At 44.8% G+C, this 17,173-nt stretch overlaps 1 protein-coding gene and 1 pseudogene across 1 annotated transcript in view; both read right to left on the reverse strand.

The window, feature by feature from the left end:
* Positions 1 to 371: 371 nt before the first annotated feature.
* LOC132241745 (negative elongation factor E-like) lies at positions 372 to 1,535 on the reverse strand (annotated as a pseudogene).
* A 12,250-nt stretch (positions 1,536 to 13,785) lies between these two features.
* The window catches only part of KDM4D (lysine demethylase 4D), a 33,994-nt gene continuing 30,606 nt past the window's right edge, over positions 13,786 to 17,173 (reverse strand). The window contains exon 3 of the mRNA XM_059708117.1: positions 13,786 to 16,156. Coding sequence (XP_059564100.1) covers positions 14,268 to 15,857 — 1,590 coding nt within the window. The 5' untranslated portion in view covers positions 15,858 to 16,156 and the 3' untranslated portion in view covers positions 13,786 to 14,267. The remainder of the gene's footprint in view (positions 16,157 to 17,173) is intronic.

Consider the following 17,173-nt stretch of genomic DNA (forward strand, 5'->3'; position numbering starts at 1 on the left):
CCCGCGCCCCCTGCAGGTTGGTGTGATCAGCTGGGGAGTCGTGGGTGTCTGCAGAGACAAGAAACTGCAGCACCAGGTGCCTGCTCACACCCGAGACTTACATCAACCTCTTCCAAGTGCTGCCCTGGCTCAAGCAGAAACTCCATGAGGATCTGCGTTTTCTATAGGGGTTCCCTGCTGGGAAGGGGCATGGGATCCAATGAAAAGAGCTGTGACAACACCTGTGTTCAACATCCTTTGGGGTAAAGGGGTGGGGAAGACGCACTGGCCGTCTTGCTACAAATGAGATAGAATCTAGCAGCCGTTGTAAAAGGCTCAACCCATCCCCAGTGCTGCGAAACCAGAGGCTGAGGGAGGTGTGCGAGCTTCAGTATCCGGCAGGCGGGGCACAAGCAGTTCAGCTCCGCCACCTAGAAGCCATCCACAAGGTTTTCCTGGCAGACTTCGTCATTGTAGACCATCTGGGTCCTTTTGTCCCGATGGCAGCCCTGAGGACTGTTCTGGAGGGCGAGGGAGCCCCACACGGACTGGCCAGTGGCGGCATCCAGCATGGGCTGTTTGCGGGCCATGCTGACCTTGAGCTGCACGGACTCCACCTGCGTCCCGTTGAGCTCAGCAACGGCCTGATCTGCTGACTCCATCTTTTCATAGGGGACGAAGGCACAGTTTCTGGGTGGGTCCCTGGAGAGGTCAGTGATGTTTCCAAAGGGGGAGAAGGCCCCACGGAGGAGGGTGGGCGTCATGTCTCCCCAAACACATAGACAGTGTTCCCCTTCCGAGGGCCCGGCGTTCAGCGAACGAGTCCGACCTGCGGAAAGGGCCCTCTCGGTCCGTCCCGGTCTCTGTCTCGCTCCGGTCCGGTCCCGGTCCCGCTCTCTGTCCCGCTCTCGGCCCAGGTTCCGCTCACGACGGCGGTCCCGGCTGCGGCTTCGGGGAGGGGAGACTGAGGAGCCGGCGTTACCACGTGCTCCGGAGCCCCATCCAGAGCTTCGGGGAGGGCCATCCCCAGCCCCCGGGCCCCCTGCCTCCTCCCGTCTGGCCCCGGGCCCCGAAGACGGGCACTGGCAGACACAAAGCTCTCGTGCAGCGATGCCCTTTGGGGACGTCTGGACGACCTGCAGATGGTCATCAGCAGATACTCTCCCCTGGAGCCGCTGGGAAGTGGGGAGCGGCCCCTTCTCAGGGTCTTGGAACTTTCCCTCTAGGGCTCGAGGACGCTTGAAGCCCGAGTTCTTGGTCTCAGCCCTGAGGGCACTGATGGCTCCCGACTTCACCCGCTGCTTTGCCTGCTCCGTGGCGGTGGCTGGGTCCAGCACGGGCTGCGCTGGCAGAGAGCGTTTCTCGCCGCCTCGGCTGGCTGTGCTGCTGCTGCTTTGCGTCTTCAGAGCCAGCAGTGCCTTTTTCTTTTTCTTCAGTTCCTTGAATTTCTTCTGCAGAGCCTCCTCCTCCTCGCTCAGTCCGGGGGTATCACCGGCATGGTGGCTCCTGAGGGGCGTCAGCCCGGCCGGTCTCACCTCCCTTTCAATACCAAACATGTGGAAACATAAATGACAGCAGTTTACATTCACAAACCCATCTCCTCATCTCTGCACCCCGAGAGGCAGCCTGTGCTCTCCTTACCTTCCTTAGGAGGAGTCCACGGAGCCAGCTTGCCTTCCTCTCCTCCTCTACAGCTGTCACCACCCAAACCAGACCTTTAAATTCTACAAGTGACAAGATTACCAGTGTCACCTGACAGTCCCCCGTCTCATGCTGATTTTTTAAAATCTCAGATATTCTACAACCCCCTGGCAATGTCGCGGAGTCATCTGATTGGTGGGGTTGCTCTTACATCAGTCGGGGCAAAACAGAGGTATAATCCTCAGTTCATCCTAGCTTGATGCCTATGTCAGTGGTCAGAGATGTTTCAAGCCTGGGACACATAAAAAGTTCTACAATGATTTCACTATAAATTCTTTATGTGTTTTTCTGGAATACATAATCAAATGTTTCATTCTTTCTATCTGAAAACTTGATCTGAAGAAATGAAAAAAAAAGTGAAACAGTTTAGGAGAGCTAGATATGAGAAACTTACAAACCATGTAAGGGCCTTTCCCCTAAGAAATAATAACATGCTGCCCAGCCAGCGTGGCTCAGTGGTTGAGCATCAACCTATGAACCAGGAGGTCACGGTTCGATCCCCAGGAAGGACACATGCCCAGGTTGTGAGCTTGATCTCCAATGTGGGGGGTGCAGAAGGCAGCCAACCAATGATTCTCGTCATTGATGTTTCTATCTCTCTCTTCTTCTCCCTTCCTCTCTGTAAAAAGCAGTAAAATATATTTTTTAAAAATTGCATTTAAAGAATTTTACCTTTCTTTAATTTGCAGCTACACAATGGGGGTAAAAACTTTAATAAAACATAAGTAAAATTACAAATAACCCACCCTGGCGGTATGGCTCAGTGGTTGAGCATTGACCCATGAACCCGGAGGTCCTCTGGTTCCATTCCCAGTCAGGGCACATGTCTGGGTGCAGGCTCCATCGCCAGTGGTGTCATGCAGCCAATCGATGTTTCTCTTTCATGAATGTTTCTATCTCTCTATCCCTCTCCTTTTCTTTCTCTCTAAAATCAATGAAAACAGATTATTTTAAAAATTACAAACATCCCTGAGGCAGTACTGGCTGACAGACTCATTGGGTAAATGGTGTCGTTTCAGCCTGAGCAGAGGCTGAGCAGTGGCCTGGGAGAAGTTGTGTCAGAGCCGCAGGAAAGAGAGAAGCTCCTGAGCTCAGTTCTGGCTGAGCAAGTCCAGTGGAAAGCAGGGTCCTATGGAAACCAGAGTCTTAATAATCTATAGAAATTAACACCAACTTCCAAAGACATCCACAGGAATGTGAGCTTTCCTTTCTTAGCTGGGTACACGCCATTAACAGACTAACAGTTCTATCTATCTATCTATCTATCTATCTATCTATCTATCTATCTATCTATCTATATCTATCTATCTCCTGCTGTAATTTAGTTTAGAACACCTGAGAATGTTCTTCTTATCAAGGCACACCATGGCAGGGGAGGGATCCTGAAGGTGATATCAAAACCAGCCGTGTCCATGGCATCTAGGAGTGGGCTGAGAATGCCTGAGAGGTACCACAGCATTCCAGGGCAGCTGCCCAATGGGGAGGTCTGTTTGTCTAGCAACTGGGAGCCCTGCTTGTCATAGTAGCAGAAACATCTGGCAGCTTAAGAAATGGGTCATTTCTAGGAGATAAAGCATCCTGACTGTGGACAGGGCCAGCCCAGATTGCTGCTTGGCGGAGAGGTGCTGTGTTCCCAGGGTTGAGGGTCAGATACAGCCATATTTGGCTAAATCTTCATCAATGATAGGCTCAAAGATGGAAGACCGCCCATTGGCAGGGAATGTGTCCCAGGACTCCAGAGAGGCAGCTGCCTCTAGCTTTAGCTCCAGGGAATCACAGTCAGGGGTCCAGGAAATTTGGGCAACTGTGGAGGAGGCCTGGACCATGGAGGCATAAGAGTGGTCCATCCTTACAAGCTCAGAGAGGCTCACAGCCCTGGGGTTTCCAGCAGGGTCTCCCATAGAACCAACACCATTAAAATGTCCATACTATCCAAGGCCATCTGCAGATTCAGTGCCATCCCTATTAAAATACCAACGGCATACTTCACAGAGCTAGAACAAACACTCCAGAAATTTATATGGAATCAAAAAAGACCTCAAATAGCTGCAGCAATTTTGTGAAAGAAAAACAAAGTTGGGGGGATCACAATACCAGATTTCAAGTTATACTACAAAGCCACCATAACCAAAACAGCCTGGTAGTGGTACAAGAACAGGCATATAGATCAATGGAACAAAGGCAAGGATGTGGAGGAAAGGGAACCCTAGTACACTGTTGGTGGGAATGCAGACTGGTGCAACCATTGTGGAAAACAGTATGAAGTTTCCTAAATCAACACAAGCCATTATGTTCAATTAGTATTTGACACCGGAGGCAGGAGAATACAATGGAGTCAAGACAGTTTCTTTAATAATTGGTGTTGGGAAAATTGGACAGATACATGCAAAAAAAATGAAATTAGACCACCAAATTATGCCATACACAGGAATACATTTAAAATGGATAAAAGACTTAAATGTAAGTCGTGAAACCATAAAAATCCTAGAAGAAACCACAGGCAGCAAAATCTCAGACTCTCTTGTAGCAATATATTTACATATACATCTCCTAGGGCCGTGGTCGGCAAACTGCGGCGCGTGAGCCACATGCGGCTCTTTGGCCCCTTGAGTGTGGCTCTTCCAAAGCCTTAGGAGTACCCTAATTAATAACAATGTACCTACCTATATAGTTTAAGTTTAAAAAATTTGGCTCTCAAAAGAAATTTTAATCGTTGTACTGTTGATATTTGGCTCTGTTGACTAATGAGTTTGCTGACCACTGTTAGGGCAAAGGAAACCAAGGAGAAAATAAACACATGGGACTACATCAAAATAAAAAGGTTTTGCATAGCAAAAGAAACCACTAACAAAACGAAATGGGAGAACATATTTGGCAATGATACATCTGATTAAGGGTTAATATCCAAAATATATAACGAACTCATGCAACTTAACAAAAGGAAGACAAACAATCCAATTAAAAAACGGGCAAAGCACCTGCATTGACACTTCTCAAAAGTGGACATACAGATGACCAAGAGACATATGAAAAGTGCTCAATGTCACTGATCATCTGAGAGAGGCAATTCAAAATGACAATGAGGTTTCATCACATAGCTGTCAGAATGGCTACCATCAACAAATCCACAAATGACAACTGCTGGCAAGGATGTGGAGAAAAGGGAACCCTAGTACACTGTTGGTGGGAATGCAGACTGGTGCAGCCATTATGGGAAACAATATGGAGTTTGATAAAAAAAAATTAAATACGGAACTGCCATTTGACCTAGTGATCCCACTTCTAGGAATATATCCTAAGAAACCCAATGCACCAGTCAGAAGAATGTATGCACCCCTGTGTTCATAGCAGCACGTTTTACAATACCTAAGATCTGGAAACAGCCAAGGTTACCATCAGTAGGTGAGTGGGTAAAAAAGCTGTGGTATGCAGCAGTGAAAAAGAAGAATCTCTCACTCTTTGATGCAGCATGGAGGGACCTGGAGAGCATCATGCTAAGTGAAATAAGTCAGTCAGAGAAAGATAAGTATCACATGATTTTACTCCTATATGGAATCTAAGTAACAAAATAAATTGATGAATGGAGTGGATACAGAGACATGGAAGCATGGAACAGTGTGGAATCTCAGAGGGAAGGAGGGGGAGGGTGGGTGGGTGGGAGGTTATCAACCAAAGAACTTGTATGCATATATGCCTAACCCATGGACACAGACAATAGGGTGCTGAAGGCCTGGGGCAGAGGGGAGGAGAGAAATGGAGGGGGTAAATGGGGGGGGGGGGGGAAGGAGACATATGTAATACTTTTAACAATAAAGAAATATTAAAATAAATACATATGAAACACAGTTATCCATATAAGACCACAAAATAAGTATCAATAAAAATTCCACAGAATCAGCATATTGAGCAGTCTTGACCACAAACAAAACTGAAAATCAGTAATAAAAGGCCTCCCTCCTGCCCCTTCCAGACTGCCTCTCTAAGCCAACACGTTCCTGACCTCTAATCTTATTTTTGTTGTTGTTGTTCAGTGATAAATTTTAGGTGCATTTTTGGAACCTGGCTTCTTTGGCAAAACCCTCTAGTTTTGATAGCTTATGGTTAGTTTTGAAAGCCTTTGTGTTTTGCAGCACCTGAAGCAGCAATTTAAAAAGAAGAAAAGACTAGATGTTAAAGACAAGTCATTGTTGGGTGGTGTGAAGTGTGAAGAAACTCTTGTTTATGGTGGGGGAAAATTTGTTACCGGGAAACTCCGGTTGGGCTTGGGGTGCCTGTGACTGTGTCCCATAATGAAGGCAGGGTTGAATCATATTAGGCGTTTATTGAGAAGGCTAGCACCCAAGAAGGCAGGGTGCTTACAAGCATTAATCCTGCCTTCCAGCAAGGTGCAGGGCACAGGATTATAAAGGGGAAGGGGCTAGGGAATGGAATGCAGCTACATGCAGTCCTGAAGGTCTGCAGATGTCAGCTATTGTCATCAGTTATCAGGTGATGAGATGATGTTGACGAGATGATGTTTTGACTACTGATGGGTCCGCCTGAACATGCTTATCGGTTCGGCTTGCTGAATTCACAGCTGAGTCGCTTCCTTAATAGCTTCGTACAGGCCTTGAAAAGAAAATTTAAGAAAAACTTAATCCCCTATTCACATATAGGAAACTTAACCCCCATTCACATATGTATATGTGTTCTAAGATCTAAAATAATATTATTTTCAGATTAATTCAGGTGCTCTATTAGGTTATAGATCCCCCCTATCAAAAGGAGTATATCTGTCCTCCTTTTAACAATAAAGATACACTTCTTTAAAAAAGTAACAAACGTCTGCTCAAGTTCAGTTGATGTTTGGGACTTCCTGGGTTGGGTTTGGGCAATTTTCAGTTGCCATCTATTTTTTCTCTTTACTTAGGAATTCTGGTTAAGGTGATAATTCTTGGGTCTTAAAGGGATATGAACTAGCTTTTTGGCTTTTGGACAAGGCTGAACATAAGTCATCTCCTCAGATTGTCTATTTATCAGGTAGAAAATTAAAGATGAATGTAGAGGAGAAAGAGAGAGAGAAATCAATTGAATTTCTGATCTGGTGTCTTCTGGTTTAAAAAGTTTTTAAAGAGAAAAAAGAAAGTCAACAATAAAGTGAACCAACCATATTTATTTGAAAATTATTTCCCACATAATATCTACAAAAATATCTAAATATCTAAAAATATATTGGTTTTTATGTTCACCTCAAGCAATTAGTAAAAACAGACAGAATTATGCAAAAGAAAAGATATGATTGATGATAAAAAGGGAAACAAGCCCAGCTAGTGTGGCTCTATGGTTGAGTGTAGACCCATGCACCGAGAAGTCACAGGTTCTATTCCTGGTCAGGGCATGTGCCCAGGCTGTGGGCTCCATCCCCAGGGTGTCGGGAGGCAACTGATCCATCAATATTTATATCTCCCCCTCTCTCTTTAATATCAATAAAAACATATTTTTAATCTTAAAAATAATAAAGGAAAACACACATACAAAAATAGAGATGATTGATAAAAACATAAACCTGATACTTTTAAAGAAGACTAAAATGAAGATCTGGAGATACTGATGAAGAAATTTCCAGTACCGGGGCAGGAAATACACAGCCTGAGCCTGGAGCATCTTGTAGTGCCTGAAATTAAGGACATTCCGAAAACAAACACGTCAATGAGCACACATCAAAGGGGCACAGGAACCCAAGGAAAGGGTTCTCAATGGCCAGAGCTCAAACAATTTCAGCAACATTAGAAAGTAGGACTGAATTATAACCACAAATATAAGTATCTGAGTCATGCTGATAGAAATGGTTGAGTAAATAAAAAATGGAGACAAATAAGTCCCTCCTGCAGAAGATTCCCAATAACCTCTGTAGTACTGCACGTAAAGGAGCGAAGAGTAACACCCTGTCCCCTGAGTGGGGCCACTTGCCACAAGGAGTAGTAATTTTATAGCGGAGAATGCTGACAATTACTATTTCAGTGAGAGTCCTAATTTATGTTGATAGCTTATGCCTTTGATATGATAAAAATGGCCCTTCACCTTTATAATCTTCCTCTAAAAAAACACATAGACCCTGGCTAATCATAAGAAAAACATTAGAAACCCTGGCTGGTGTGGGTCAATTGGTTGGGTGTCATCCCATGCACCTATGGGTTGCTAGTGCGATTCCTGGTTAGGGCACATGCCTGGGTTTTGGGCTCAATCTCCAATGGGAAGTGTGCAGAAGGCAGCCAATCAATGTTCTACTCGCAGGTTGATATCTTTCCCTCTAAAATCAATTTTTTTAAATGTTTTTCTAAAAAAAGCCCATCAGACAAATTCCAGCAGATGGGCATCCTACAATACACCTGAGCAATACTTCTCCAAATTGTCGTTTCCATATAAACATTTTGTCAAAAACAAATCTGAGAATCAATGACAGCAGAGAGAAACCAAAAGAGACAATAAAAGTAAATGTAACTTGAATTTTGAATGTGATTCTTTTTAAAATATATTTTATTGATTTTTTACAGAGAGGAAGGGAGAGGGATAGAGAGTTAGAAACATCGATGAGAGAAACATCGATCAGCTGCCTCATGCACATCCCCACTGGGGATGTGCCCACAACCAAGGTACATGGCCTTGACCGGAAGAATTGAACCTGGAACCCTTCAGACTGCAGGCTGATGTGCTGTCCACTCAGCCAAACCGGTTAGGGCTGAATGTGATCTTGGAACATAGAAAGGACATTGAGTAAAAACTGAGGAAATCTGAGTAACAGATTTATTAAATAACGTATAGGCCTTGATTCATTAACTGTAACAAATGTACCACAGTATTGTAAAGTATTAATGATAGGGGAAACCATGAATGAGGTAGCATGGGTGTAGTTATATGGGGGGAACTCTCCCAATTCTCTGATCAATTTTTTTAATCTAAAACTGTTCTAAAAAATAAAGTATCACTAAGTGTAATACAATAATAAATAAGAGAAGGTGTCAACGAAGAATAGAAGAATGAAAAAAATTAGAAATATAATCTACTATTAAAAACAGTCTACAATACAGCACAATATAAAACAAACAATTCTATAAACCAGTACATGATAATTTTTTTTAAAGCAGGAAGGTTTAACATTTTTTTAATTATAAAATATGTTCTTATAGAAATTCACAAAGCATATTTGTACAGCTTAACTTACACATATTAAGAACTATTCACATCTATGAATAACCGGAGAGTGAACAAAGTAGAACCACGTCCCAGGTCAAGAAACACTCTATTGCCAGTCACCCGGTACCTGACCCAGGCTCCTCCTTCGGGAGCACTGCCTCATCTGCCTCTCCTACTAACCCTGTCCGAACTACAAGCATTTTAATTTCAGTAAACAATGCAAAATTAAAACTGTACCTGTTTTTTTAAAACTTTATAGGACCTTTAAAAATAACCCTTTAAGAAGAGAATGTTTTCATGTACCCTTTTGTGTGAATTTTTCCTTCGTTTGTGTCACGCACATAGCTGGACTTTGTTTTGTTCCTGGGCTGCATTCAATTGTATAGACGTTTCTATTGCCACTGGGCCTTTGTGTTGTTTCCTCTTCTGACCTCTTACTCCGCTGCTGTGAACATCTGCCCACACATCTATTGGAGGACCCCGCACCAGTGCCTAAAAATGAATCTCTTGGTCATAGGTTATGTGAATTCAAATTTTACCTTGCTACTGTTTCTCAACAGTTTTCACCAATTACATACTCACTAGCTTCACAGGAGGGTACTCACTGCTCTTCACTTGTTTATTCGGTGCTTCATGTGCCTGAGGGTAACTGAAATTCTATAGGGGAGGGCTGGGGCCAGGGGAAAGGTGATTTGCTTCTTTGAAATGTTTCCTTCTGAATCGAAACTATCATTTTTAATTTCCCGAATTTAGAGGAAAACCAAGATGGTGGCATAGGTAAACACCGGAGATGGCTGCCTCACACAACCACTTCAAAAATACAACTAAAAGACGGAATGGACATCATCCAGAACCACAGGAAGGCTGGCTAGTGGAAATTCTACTAGAAGGAAAGAGAAAAGCATACCGAGACTGAGAGGAGGTGCAGTGTGGAAGTAAAGTACAGAGGTACGGAGGCGCATGAGGAGAGGGCTGGTGGCTGAGGACACGGTTGTCTTTTTCAATCGGGAGGGAGTCTTAAGCTCTGAGCTCCAGTTCCGGGCGAGTCTCTGGGGACCCTGATTCATACGGGAGAAACTGGACTGTCTGGCATCGGTCGGAACTCGAGGACAGCTTTCTCTCGGAGGTGCTTGCAGCGATTGCTTGGACACTGAGAAGTGGGGCCTTTGAGGGCAGGACTGAGAGCAGCCATAACGGCTCTCTCCGCCCTGTTGATCCCCTGGGACCCCGCCCCACCCAAGCCATGCACGGAGGCTTTTGCATATGTAAGGCCTGGCCCTTTCCAATCTGAAAATTATAACAAACTGCAGCTGGCCCAAGGCCCCACGGCAACTTGTATTGCTTCATAGCTGGCTCCTGTTGGATAGCCTCAGGCAGAGGCTAGATTTGCACCTCCTTAGAGATCCAGGAGCCAGTGTGCCCAGTGGTCAGAGGGGGACCATCCAGATTGCAGCTCCTCGGATTCATAAAGGACACACTCAGAGGGCAGACTCAGTGAGCACCAAAGCCCCACTGAAGCAAGTCTTGCCCCATAAGGGTGTCTCCAGCACAGAAGTTCTCCCACTGCAGACACAGCTGATTCTCACAGCCAATTGGCCTGGAGGTCAATCCCTCCCAGTGTTACCTACAAAAATCAAGGCTTAAAAACAACTAGTACAAGGCTTTGGCTTTGTGCACAAAGCCCACAAGGGGGTGCACCAAGAGTGTCCACCTCAGGTAATTGGGGAGGCTGAGCCACTGGGCCCTATAGTACACCTAGCACAGAAAGCCACTCTATCGACACAGTGAAGCATAAAAAATGCGGAGACAAAGAAACAGGACACAAATGACAGGAATGGAGGAAAGCAAACTACTGGATATAGAGTTCAAAACCACACTTTTAAGGTTTTTCAAGAACTTTCTAGAAACCGCCGATAAACTTAATGAGACCCTCAAGAAATCTAGTGAGACCCTCGAGGTTGTGATAAAGGACCAACTAGAAATTAAGCATACACTGACTGAAATAAAGAATATTATACAGAGTTCCAACAGCAGATTAAAGGATTGCAAGAATCAAGTCAACGATTTGAAATATGAAGAAGCAAAAAACACCCAACCAGGAAAGCAAAATGAAAAAAGAATCCAAAAATATGAAGATAGTGTAAGGAGCCTCTGGGACAGCTTCAAGCGTACCAACATCCTAATTATAGGGGTGCCAGAAGAAGAGAGAGAGAACAAGATATTGAAAACCTATTTGGTTTTTTTTTGGTTTTTTAAATATTTTATTTTTTTATAGAGAAGAAGAGAGAGGGATAGAGAGTTAGAAACATTGCTGAGAGAGATCAATCAGCTGCCTCCTGCACGCCCCCTACTGGGGATGTGCCAGCAACCATGGTACATGCCCTTGACCAGAATCGAACCTGGGACCTTTCAGTTCGCAGGCTGATGCTCTATCCACTGAGCCAAACCGGTTCAGCTGAAAACCTATTTGAAGAAATAATGACAGAAAACTTCCCCTACCTGGTGAAATAAATAGACTTACAAGTCCAGGAAGCGCAGAGAACCCCAAACAAAAGGAATCCAAAGAGGACCACACCAAGACACATCATAATTAAAATGCCAAGAGCAAAAGACAAAGAGAGAATCTTAAAAGCAGCAAGAGAAAGAAAGTCAGTTACCTACAAGGGAGTACCCATACGACTGTCAGCTGATTTCTCAACAGAAACTTTGCAGGCCAGAAGGAAGTGGCAAGAAATATTCAAAGTGATGAATACCAAGAACCTACAACCAAGATTACTTTATCCTGCAAAGCTATCATTCAGAACTGAAGGTCAGATAAAGAGCTTCATAGATAAGGAAAAGCTAAAGGAGTTCATCACCACCAAACCAGTATTATATGAAATGCTGAAAGGTATCCTTTAAGAAGAAGAAAAAGGTACAGATACAAATTATGAACAACAAATACACATCTATCAACAAGTGAATCTAAAAATCAACTGAATAAATAATCTGATGAAGAGAATAAACTGGTGATTATAATAGAATCAGGGGCATAGAAAGGGAGTGGACTGACTATTCTTGGAGGTGGGGGTAAAGGGTATGGGGGATGCAGGAAGAGACTGGACAAAAATCGTGCACCTATGGATGAGGACAGTGGGGGGGGGGGGGGGGAACCGGGTGGAGGGGAGCTATGGGGGGAAAAAGAGGAACAACTGTAATAATCTGAACAATAAAGATTTAATTAAAAAAAATTTTCCAAAATTTATTCTGAGTTTGTCCACTCTGTGCATCTTCAATAGTAAAGACTAAGTCAATAACCCACGTTTCCACAGCTCATGACCATCAACTCTCCCTTGTATCACTTAGATATACTCTAAGTACTTCTCCCCCATTGTCCACAGAGCTATGCTGGTTGAATATGTATGTCACATCATAACAAGTGCTGTTTTAAATTGCCAATGCCTTATTTCAAGTTGAAAAATATTCAAATACAGCCCTAGCTGGTTTGGCTCAATGGACAGAGCATCGGCCTGCAGACCAAAGGGTCCTGGGTTCGATTCTGGTCAAGAGTACATACCCGGGTTGTGGGCTCAATTCCCAGTAGTGGGTATGCAGCCAACATATGACTAAAGATAAATTTAACTAGAAAACTTCAAAATAGATATGGGAAGAAAAATACTGAGCAGAGCAGGGTTGAAAGTAAACAAAATGCTTTTCTGTGTGTTTTAGTGGTTATTTTTCATGGTCAAAGAAAAAAAAAGTCATGATTAAGGGACTTACACTAAGACCTGTATCAGTGTGCTTTTAGCTATACATGGCGGTCTAAAGCTGATTCTCTCTATCATTGATGTTTCTAACTCTCCCACCCCTTTCCTCTCTGAAATCAATAAAAATACTTAATAAATTAGTGATTAAAAAAAAATATTCAAATACCTAATATGAGTCAAAAGGTTCTATGGTTCTCCTTCTTCTATTCTGACTCATACAAACAAGCTTCCTTTCTATTCCACAGTAGAGCTATTACATTTGCTGTCTTTTCTAAGGGGAAACCAGCTCCTTTTGTCCGTTGGGTATCAGAAAGGTCTCCTGCTCTAAGCTTCCCCTGATCACCAGAACCCAGGCCAGCCCCTGCCAATTCTGCCCCACTGTCCCATCCCCACATATTACCAATTCAAAATAATCTTGTTAATTTATTTAATGGATGTTCATTGCATTGAATCAGGGAATTAACCACATGAAATATACATATAGCCCAACTGGCATGGCTCTGTGGTTAAGCATCTACCTATGAAACATGAGGTCACGGTTTAATTCCCAGTTAGGGCATATGCCTGGGTTGTGGGCTCGATCCCCTGTTGGGAGTGTGCAGGAGACAGCTGATCAATGATTCTCTCTCATCATAGATGTTTCTATCTCTCTCTCCCTCTCCCTTCCTCTCTGAAATCAATAAAATATATTAAAATATATACATACATAACTTTGAAACAGCATGAAGACTTGAAGAGAAAAAATTTGGAAGACGGTACTTTTGTCCTCTGCTTGCTCATGTCTCCCAGCAACTCAGGTACTACCGCTTAGCCCAGTGCCAAATGATTTCCACCGAGTCATCCTGAAGATAATGTCTGTACGTATCCAATTCCCCAGCCAGGCAGTCAAGCAGAACCCAACAACCATCCCCAACTTCATTCACCAACTCCACACAATTTTACTAGGCCATAGAAATATGTTTTGTTTAAAATGTTTTGATATAATTAGTAAGACAAGTGCAGAAAACAATAACCTCAAACCCTCAATTGGTTGAATGAACAATATTAGAAAAAAAGTCAGATATCAGTTACCTTTAATATATTTGTGAACAAATATTGGTGATAGCATTTTAAACATGTCAATGACTCAGAAAGATCATAACTGACTTTTGAGTCTCTGCTGACCTAATTGGTCAGAGGGGCTTGGTTTAGGAGGAAAGGGGACGGGGGGGCAAGGGGAGGAAGAAAAGAAAAGGGAGGGAGACTGGAGGGGAACCAAAGCCCAGGATTCTTCAGAAGATGGGCAACATCCACAGCTGTTCCAGAGGATGGGAGTCTGGGGTAGATCCAGCTTTGGCAAACTCAGCAGAACCTTTAGGGTGCACACAGACACAGGGTGTCCAGTGGGTGAAGCTCATTGGCCACACAGGAGTTAGCAGTGTCCAAGAACATTCCAGGATCTGGGAGGAAGAATAAACTATGGCGAACTTGTTAAATACCAGGGACTCAGCCTGTCCAGAGGCAACAGGGGAACTCTCATGCAAGACCAGTGGCTTACAAACTTGCTCACAGCTCTGAGATGTAAATGTGGCCAGGCTCAATGAATCTCCACACAAAAGAACATGGAGAACAAACGTAGGTGTCCCCTGGGCTTAGGGGACTGGAGCACAGCAGCACCCAAAAGCCGCCTTAGGATGCTGGGACCAGCAGTGCTGGGCTGTCCATGGAGGGTTTGTCCTCAGGCACAGGCTGGGCTTTGGGATCCGGAGCTGTGCGCACTGCGCCCACAAGGCGGCGCCTCTTAGCCGGGGCCTGAGCAATGGACTCTTGAGTCCCCTGTTCCCGAGGACGACCACCACCACCGCGACCCCGACCGCGACCCCGATCGCGACCACGACCGCGACCGCGACCACGTGTGCCAGTTGGCTGGCGATCCTGGGTAGATGGGCCCGAGGTTGGCTGTGAGGATGGGTCGGGCTTTGAGGAGCAGAGCGCCGTGGCAGCCGCGGGCTGGGCAGCAGAGGCAGAACCCCGGCCTAGCGAGGGGCGCAGGCATGGCTGGCACACAAGGGCCCGGCTTCGACGGTGGCCGCGGGACCCACGACCCGTGCCCACTGATCCAGGGGTGTGTGTGGCCTGATGGGGCTGGAGGTGCCTCAGGCCCAGCGCAGATCTCCAGGCCGCCCTGCCCTCCCTCCAGACGCTCAGCTCCTGGCTTCCCGGCGCCGTGGGCTCCACGTGGTCCACAACGGTCTGGTCCTGCCCGCGTTTCCACAGCTCATAGCGCTCGGGCTGCAGGATGCGCACGAACACATCCATGGAAAAGCTCACCCGGGCCTCCCCGCAGCTGCACTGAGAGGCCACTTTGCCATAGTCGATCCATCGCGGGGTGGCAAAGTTGATGGCCTCCGCACAGTTGAAGCCATGGTTGAAGCCAGCGTGGTAGCCATAGGGAAAGGTCACCATGAACTCTCCAGCCTCCTGAGTGATGCGACTGAACGGGACCCCGTTCTCCTTGAGGACAGTGGGCGAGATGAGGGCCACCTTGTGCCGCAGGAAGGCCTCGCAGCCCCGGGAGCTGCCCGGGAAAAGGTCCCTGGCCAGGCGCTCCAGGCGCTGGCCGTGCTCTGGGGGCACCGCGTACCACGTTTTGGGCTCCCCGAAGTGCAGGTAGTTGATGCTGTAAAGGTCCATGTCCTCCGTGTGCCAAGCGAAGGTGGTCTTCCACATGCCAAAGTACAGGTAGGGGGTGTTGACGCCTTCGATGACAACCCCACACTCCTGCTCCAGCAGGTCCTGGATGGTTCCCAGGTGGCCAAGGTTCCATTGCTTAGTGTTGGCATCAAACAAGGAGCCACTGATGTCAGCGCCATATATGGGCGAGTCGTACAGGCGCGTTTTCCAGTATTTCCGCTCCAGATCCTCAAAGTCCAAGTGTGGTGGGGTCTGATACTGTCCACTGTTTGCCAACAGGCGATACTCGCCCACTGTCATGGCCCTCTTCTTTTTGTGGTATTGAATGAACACACCTGCTCGCCCAGACGCCACCTGCTGGAGGGGAGTGGCTATCACCATGTCATTGACATCATCGTAGGTCTGTCTGGCTTTCCATTCCTTGGGTGGAATGATCTTAGCCAGGCCAGCTCGGTGAGCACCTTGGGATTCTATGGAAGCAATATATTTATCGAAATCATTAAACTCTTCTTTGGTTGGATAAAATATCATTATGTTACAATTTGGATTCTGGGCACAATTAGCCTTAGACTTTATAGCTTCCATCAATAAGCAAACTCCAAAGATTTTAAGTATGTTAGATAGCTGAAGACGCTGAAAAAACGCTTTTTCAAAAATGGATTTGAATATCTCTGAGGTAGGAGGAGCTTATGTGATAAGTCATCAAGCGATTATGACTTTTATGCAAACTAGATGGTAATGTTTATTAGGCCTGCAGATTCACCAGGCGACTCCACTCCTGTGATACTCCTCAGTTGGCTGTCCTCTGGAGAGCTACTGAATTATGAAGTCCTGGCTGTGGTATACCAAGTGTAGTGTCTTCTAATCAGTCTATAAAGCAAAACCTGAAAGAAAAAATACAAAAAGGTTAAAAAATTAATATTTAGAAAAAGTTATTGGAGAACTACAAATAAAATACCACCATGGGATATTATTGAAAACTCCACGAAAGGCTACCATTTTATAACTTTACAATATAAGAGACGGTGTGGATGTGGAACAATTGGAATTTTTATACCTCAGTAGAGAGAAGGGAAATCATTACATTCACTTTGGAAAACGATTTGGATAGTATCTATTAAAATTGAGCATATGCATTGTGTAAAAGAGAACATATACAAGTCCTATGATCCAACTGTTATCACATGCAAGGAAATGTGTCCAGCTGTTCACTGAAAGTCACATTCCAGAATGTTCATAACTACACTATTTCTAGTAGCCAAATACTAGGAACAACTCAAATGTCCATCACAGCAGAATGGGTAAATATATTGTGGTGTAGTCATACAATGGAATACAGTGTATCAATTAAGATAAGCAAAAACTACATTTAAATAAAGGAATAATTTTATAAGCATAACAATGAGCAAAATTATGCATACTTAAAATAAGGTAATCTATGTTAGAAGTCAGAGTGATTACCTTTGGAAAAGAAAGAGGCTGTGAGACCCCTTACCTTTGCGGTTAAAAGGGGTCTCTGGAGTGATGTTAATATTCTGTTCTGAACCTCAGTGCTAGTTACACAGCCATCAAAATAGCTAATGTGATAATTCATCAAGCTATTATGACTTTCATAAATTGACATATGTTTATTTAAAAATAGAGTTCAGGCCTGGCTGGTGTTGCTCAGTGGTTGAACATTGACTTATGAACCAGGAGGGTCAAGGTTCAATTCTGGTCAGGGCACATGCCTGGATTTCGGACTTGATCCCCAGTAGGGGGAGTGAAGGAGGCAGCTGATCAATGATTCTCTCTCATCACTGATGTTTCTCTCCCTCCCTTCCCTTCCTCTCTGAAATCAATAAAAGTATATATTTTTTAAAATAGAGTTTAGGGTGAAAAGCATTCAAGAACAGTAAGAG

Source organism: Myotis daubentonii, chromosome 9, assembly GCF_963259705.1.
Source record: "Myotis daubentonii chromosome 9, mMyoDau2.1, whole genome shotgun sequence".
NCBI lineage: Eukaryota > Metazoa > Chordata > Mammalia > Chiroptera > Vespertilionidae > Myotis > Myotis daubentonii.